We start from the raw sequence: 6,687 nt of genomic DNA on the forward strand, positions 1-6,687 counted from the left end.
CCTTTTTTGTTTCCTTAGATGCAAACAGAAAGGGTCAGGTGAGGTGACCTCTCCCTGCCCCCATATACCCAGGAGCAGGACTGCAGCAGAGGGGGCACTGGCAGAGCTCCTCATCCCCATGTCTGACATCATGGGGGCCACTGTGCCCTGCACGGTCACTCCATGGACTGAGCTTTGCCTCTGACTGTCTTATACCTGTGCCTCTCTCCCCTTCTACAGGTGGAGCACTATAACCACCACACCGCCACCTGGCACCCTGCAGCTGGCATGCTCAACAAGCGCTGCCGGCATGGAGCGGCCTCCCTGGGGAGCAAAATGTTTGTCTGCGGGGGCTACGATGGCTCTGGCTTCCTCAGCATCGCTGAGATGTACAGCTCCGTGGCAGACCAGTGGTGCCTGATCGTCCCCATGCACACGCGCCGGAGCCGAGTCTCCCTGGTGGCCAGCTGTGGGCGCCTCTACGCTGTGGGGGGCTACGACGGACAGTCAAACCTAAGCTCAGTGGAGATGTATGACCCGGAGACAGACTGCTGGACGTTCATGGCCCCCATGGCATGCCATGAAGGAGGGGTCGGTGTGGGCTGCATCCCTCTCCTTACCATCTAAGGCAGAGGATGGGATGTGGTGGGGCAGGGATCCAGCACAGACAGGCGCTTCCTTCCAGTAACAGTCCCTCAGGAGAGGCAGTGGACCAGAAGATGAGGTGAAACGTGAGCTTGCCAGAGGTACAGTTTTTCCAGGTGCTTAAGCCCTCCCCCACTGTGCAACCCTTGTGACCTTCAGGCCTGGGTCATCAAGATGCACAGCATGGACACAAGCTCCTTTGGGTCCCGTAGCCGGTGACCTGGAACTGTTCTGCTGGTCCACACGAACACAAGCTCCATCCAAGCCCAGCTCCCACCCACTGCTGCTCTGTTGGCCAGCCATTCACAGAAGGCCTTCCTTCTGTTGCTCCTCTTCGCCTGCTTGTTCTCCATCCAGGTTCTGGCCAATTTGCCATGGGGAGGCTGCAGTGTCCAAGCCTGCTGGAAACTGGGATGTAGCTGGGGGTGAAAGGACAGACCCAAGTGTTCTCCCTGCCTGAGATGGTGTGGCCACAGCAGTGGAGGGCTGCTGCACACAGGCACATTCCTTCTTCCACAGTAAGGCACCAAGGATTCTGTTCGCATTGCTGGGTAAGCAAGAAGAGAAGTTTTCCCCATGTCTAATTTTGGGATTTCAGTAAGGTCTTTTCCATCTGTCCAGGAGAACAGAAGGGAAAAATAAAAAGATACTTGAAAGAAACAAGGAAATTTAAACCAAGAAACTGGAAAGAAAAAATTTTTTTATGTGAACAAATTTTGCAGCAAGAAAAAAGCATAAAAGACACTAAGGGCGAATCTATGTTTAAATGGAAAACCGTCCAACCAGAGAAGGGCGGTATCCGCTCCATGTTCGGATCCCAGGGTCCTGAAGCATCACATCGAGCTGGGGGTGCCCTCTGAGCCCCAGTGTGTGTGGAATCAATGCACTGTTGACTGGGCCTGTAGCAAGGTGCTCATGGGGTTTGTCTTCACACCCACCATCAGAGGACTTTTAAAGTCATAGGCGTAGAGAGTTAGCAATCTGCTGAATTACTGCCACTCTTCTCGGTGGGGGCTTCTGGCTATGGCTGGGGGTTCCAGACGCCCCTGTGATTACCTCCTACTGCTGCCATGGCGCTCATTCAGATTCCCCACTTGCACTGACATTCCTTCCTTTTTTGGCCAGCAGGAAACAGCAGGTCTGGCCAGATTCTCATTTGCCCATTGATCTCGTTCTTGGGTGATTTCCCTCATTTGGATGCTTCTGGGGCACATTGACCATTTGCACCTCTAGAACCTAACCAGGGGCTTCCTTCTACCAGCTGTGGGCTGGCTTGGTCTCGTAACCTTGTCTGCCCTGCCACTTCATTGCTCCTCCATCCACTCGCCAATCCCAAGGGTCTGGTCTCCCTCCAGCCCTGGGGGCAGACTGACCAACAAGGTGGACCTTTACATTCAAGCACAGCTGGCTTTTATGACAGAAAGAACTAAAGGCCGAAAGAATCTCTTGCTGCTGCAAAGAACAGATTTTATATTTCTTCCTCTAATCTTGGGAAATGACCTTTACCTTTTGGAAAAACTACATAGTGCTTCCTCCTTTTCCCTGCATGGGACCTAATGTAGCACAGCGGGACTCAAAAGGAGGACATTTTCTCACCAGTGCACTGGGCAGTGGGGCTGTCCTTCAACTGCTGCTGCCAAAATCTGGTTTTCTAAAATTCTTCCAGTAGAGACTAAAAGAAGATGCAATTCCTGTAACCCAAGGCTGGGTCTTAGGGCTCCAGTCTCCACCAGGTTGGTTTCCTGTCCTTTGCTGCCTGCCTGGGGTGGCCTGGAAGCCTGTTAAGAAAGGCACAATGTGGAGCCTGGGGTGTCTTCCCCCACCTCAGGACCATCAGGTTTACCAGTGTGTGCAATCGCCATGTGTTCAGAGGGAAGTACCTTTGTTACCTGCAACTTAGGAGCTGGGCCTCTGCTACAAGCACTTGAAAATGATATTTTTATTTTTAACGTCTCAACAATCTGATAACAGATGTCATTTAACCTGGGCTCGTGGTAGAGTTCCAGCATTTCTCCCTCCTTCCTGGTTTGCCTGTAGGGGTGGACTCAGAAGGCGGGTGGGGTGTGCATTTCCTGTTAGGAGTGTATCAGTGCATGTCTTATTGTAAGCCCCTTTCTTTTGTGAATTTGAAGCAGCACCGGCAAGCCTGGATTGTGAAGGTATTAAGAATCTGTCTGTGGGCCGGGCGCGGTGGCTCACACCTGTAATCCCAGCACTTTGGGAGGCCGAGGCGGGCGGATCACAAGGTCAAGAGATCGAGACCATGGTGAAACCCTGTCTCTACTAAAAAATACAAAAATTAGCTGGGCATGGTGGCACACACCTGTGGTCCCAGCTACTCGGGAGGCTGAGGCAGAAGAATTGCTTGAACCCAGGGACGGAGGTTGCAGTGAGCTGAGGTCACGCCACTGCACTCCAGCCTGGTGCCTGGCAACACAGCAAGACTCTGTCTCAAAAAAAAAAAAAAAAAAAAAGAATCTGTCTGTGGGCTGCTGAGTGGGTCCTTAGGATGCTGGCCCAGATTTTCCCATTGGGTATGGTAGATTATTTTCCCATGGCCTGCTGCTCTTGTAGTGGCCTTCCTGAGTCCATTCCCACCTCCTGGTATAGAATTTACACTGCTGCACCGGAGATCAGTGTTTCAAAGTAAGATCAAGCCAGTGTTTTGAGCTGGGCTCTGAGCACAAGTAAGCAAACACCATCATATTCACACTCTCCCAGTAGGTTCCTCAGTCTGATGGTGAATGGCTGTTCGTAAATGGCTGGTCTGGTTCTTCGGTGTTGGAGACTTTCCAATAGCCCCATGAGAAGATGCAAGGATATTGTGAAAAGGATATCACAAGGAGATAGGGTAGACGTTGTGTTTAGTGGGCCTTGGGGCCTAGCCCAGCTCTGAGCAGAGGACTGTGGCATTCACTGTCCTTGAGTGTTTCACCTTCTTGGATAACACTAGGGCCTTTTCTTCTGGATTTCATCAGAGATTACAGCCAGATAGGAGCTGAAGTCCAGCCTCTTGACTTGACCACAGAGGTGTGACTATGGGAATTCCTCCCAATTTATTGTTTCCCGGAAAATCTTACTTCCTTTTATTTATAGAATGCATGTCTTATGTTAAGAAACCAAAGAGAAATAAAGAAAGAGAACACTCCTAATAGCTCTTGTCCTTCCTTGGTTTATTTCTTAAATATTAGAAGCACATCTTTTATTTATTGTGATTCACTGAAAAGTATATATTGGACAGCCGAGTGCGGTGGCTCACGCCTATAATCCCAGCACTTGGGAGGCCGAGGCGGGTGGATCACGAGGTCAAGAGATCAAGACCATCCGTGTCAACAAGGTGAAACCCGTCTCTACTAAAAATACAAAAATTATCTGGGCATGGTGGTGCGCGCCTGTAGTCCCAGCTACTCGGGAGGCTGAGGCAGGAGAATTGCTTGAACCCAGAAGGCGGAGGTTGCGGTGAGCCGAGATCGTGCCATTGCACTCCAGTCTGGGTAACAACAGCAAAACTCCATCTCAAAAAAAAAAAAAAAAAAAAATATATATATATATATATATGACAAAGTGGGTATATTTCTGTGAAAATAAGGGAAAAGCCAGATGTACAGCAAAAGTAGTCTTTGGAGAGGTTTCTTTTATGAGAGTCACTTGTGGAGAAAAATATGCAAAGAGTTCATTTGCACCTTAGGACTGCACCAGGTTTCCTCTGCTCTCGATTTCCCTTTTTCTCTATTCACTGCCCTAAAACTCCACAGAGTTTTCCAGTGGAGTGTGGCTGCCTATTGATTGCCTGGAATCAGCACCTCCAGCTCCTTATTTATGCTGTAGGCCAGAGGTGCTTTAACTCTTGTGCACATAAAAGTCACTAGAGGGTCAGGCACAGTGGCTCACACCTGTAATCCCAGCACTTTGGGAGGCCAAGACAGGCGGATCATGAGGTCAGGAGTTTGAGACCAGCCTGACCAGCACGGTGAAACCCCGTTTCTACTAAAATACAAAAATCAGCTGGGGGTAAGTGGCGTTCACCTGTAATCGCAGCTACTCAGGAGGCTGAGGCAGGAGAATCACTTGAACCCGGGAAGTAGAGATTGCAGTGAGCCGAGATCACGCCACTGCACTCCAGCCTGTGTGACAGAGTGAGACTCCATCTCAAAAAGTCACTGGAAAATGTTTAAACCACAGGTTGTTCCTAAGTCCCTCACTAGAGACAGGTTCCCTGGGGCTGTGGTGCAGCTCAGTGGGCAAGTTTCCTTGGTGATTTGCACACTCTTCAGTGTGAGAACTATACTCCCATCCTCAGTTTTCACTTCCCCAAATACAGCTGCATTCCAGATCTGCCCTTCCAAGTTTACACTCTGGTTACTGTGGTTTTGCCTGTTGGGAAACTCTTCAGTCATACTTCCAAAAGTCAGCTCGTGGTCAGTCTTGTCTGTGGGAGACTTGGATGGCAACTTCATTTTCTTAAGTTTTTGGAAGGCATATCACTCCCGCACACACCCAGGACACGTCTTACATATAAACACTCTTGTGTCGGTTGATTCTCACATGGTCCTCAGTAATCCCCACAGAGCAGGTAACATTTTGGCATAAGGAAACTGCCTCAGAAGGGCCAAGTAATTTGCCTGACTCCAGCTAACCAGTGGTATTGTGAGAAATTGAGACCAGATCTCCACACTCACAGTCCAGTCTGCCTAAGGGCAGCAGTGTCTTCCACCTATGGAGGGAGCAGCGTTCCTCCCAACACCGTCATAGATCTTGGAAGAGTAGACTGGGCAGCGAGGGGAAGAGTGTAGAAGCAGGTGTGTTTGTGCTAAAAAACGTAGCCAGACTACTTGGGGGTCTCTCTCTTGGGAGAAAGGCCAGATGCTTTTAAAGTAAAGCAGCCCTTTCCATGTAACCTACGCCCCCTTGACCAGAGCCAAAGAGCCCCATGGGTGAAGAGTGTACTGCTACGTCAAGCTAGTCTCATCTGCCTGACTTGCGTTTTTTTTTTCTTTCTTTGTTTCTATTCTTTGGACTCCTTTCCCCTCACAACCAGCAGCAGAGCCCACTCCGTTTCACCCCAAAGTCTAGCACTGCTGCTTTTTATTGCTACTCAAAATAACAGTACACAGCATTGCTCACTGCAGCCTTGAACTCCTGACTTCAAGCAAACCTCCCTAAGTGTTGTGATTACAGGTGTGAGCCACCATGCCCAGCCTAGTTTTGCAGTTCATAAAACCTAAAATTTATAGCATGGCATAGAAGGTCACTGTGATATTGACACTTCTTCAATAGTCAATAGCTATTAGCTGCCTGCCCAGCAACAGTCTTCAGGGTCTCAATTTAGATGTCACCTTCATGAAGACATCTCTGATCGGCATGGTGCTCCTCTGTCTGCTGTGCTGACCCTTGGCTGTATCCTACCATGCAGTGGCCTGTTTGCCCGTTTTACCTGCTATGTGATGAGCTCTGTGAGACTATTACCGTAGACCCAGGACTGGACGTGAAGAAGAGGCTCAACAATAGCTTCTTGAAGAATTTAGGGACTATCAGGAATATCTACATTCAAATGTCACCTAATTATGCCTCCCTTATCTTCCTCCTTTTCACATCACTGATTTTTTAATAGTTTTGTTGCACAGTTTGCATACCTTAAAGTTCATTTATTTTAAGTGTTCAACTCAATGACTTTTAGTAAGTGTCCAAAGTTGTACAACCATTATCACCATCTCGTTTTAAAATATTTCCATCACTCAGTTAATTCGCTTTGCAGTTAATTCCCTTTTTCACCCACATCATCAGGCAACCACTATTTTGCTTTGTCTCTATAGATTTTCCTATTCTAGACATTTCATGTAAGTGGAATCATACAATATGTGGCATTCTGTGTCTGGCATCCTACTTCAGAATAATTTAGAAGTTCATTCATATTGTAGAATGTACCAATAGTTCCTTTCATTGTTTTTAAATTGTATTCCACTGTATGTATGTACCATATTTTGTTCATTCACCAGTTGATGAAATGTTTATATTGTTTCCAATTTGGGGCTATTATGAATAATGCTGCTAGGAACATTCATG

General features: G+C 48.2%; 1 protein-coding gene across 9 annotated transcripts in view; it reads left to right on the forward strand.

Annotated features, from left to right (window-relative positions):
- Nucleotides 1–3,776, forward strand: part of KLHL18 (kelch like family member 18) — a 64,512-nt gene extending 60,736 nt beyond the window's left edge. For all 9 annotated transcript variants that reach the window (XM_078350674.1, XM_008981572.5, XM_078350675.1 and 6 more), the window contains one exon: nucleotides 220–3,776. In XM_078350674.1, the coding sequence (XP_078206800.1) occupies nucleotides 220–606 (387 nt within the window). In that variant the 3' untranslated portion in view covers nucleotides 607–3,776. The remainder of the gene's footprint in view (nucleotides 1–219) is intronic.
- The last annotated feature ends 2,911 nt before the right edge of the window (nucleotides 3,777–6,687 follow it).

Source organism: Callithrix jacchus, chromosome 15 (genome assembly GCF_049354715.1).
Source record: "Callithrix jacchus isolate 240 chromosome 15, calJac240_pri, whole genome shotgun sequence".
NCBI classification, from domain to species: Eukaryota; Metazoa; Chordata; class Mammalia; order Primates; family Cebidae; genus Callithrix; species Callithrix jacchus.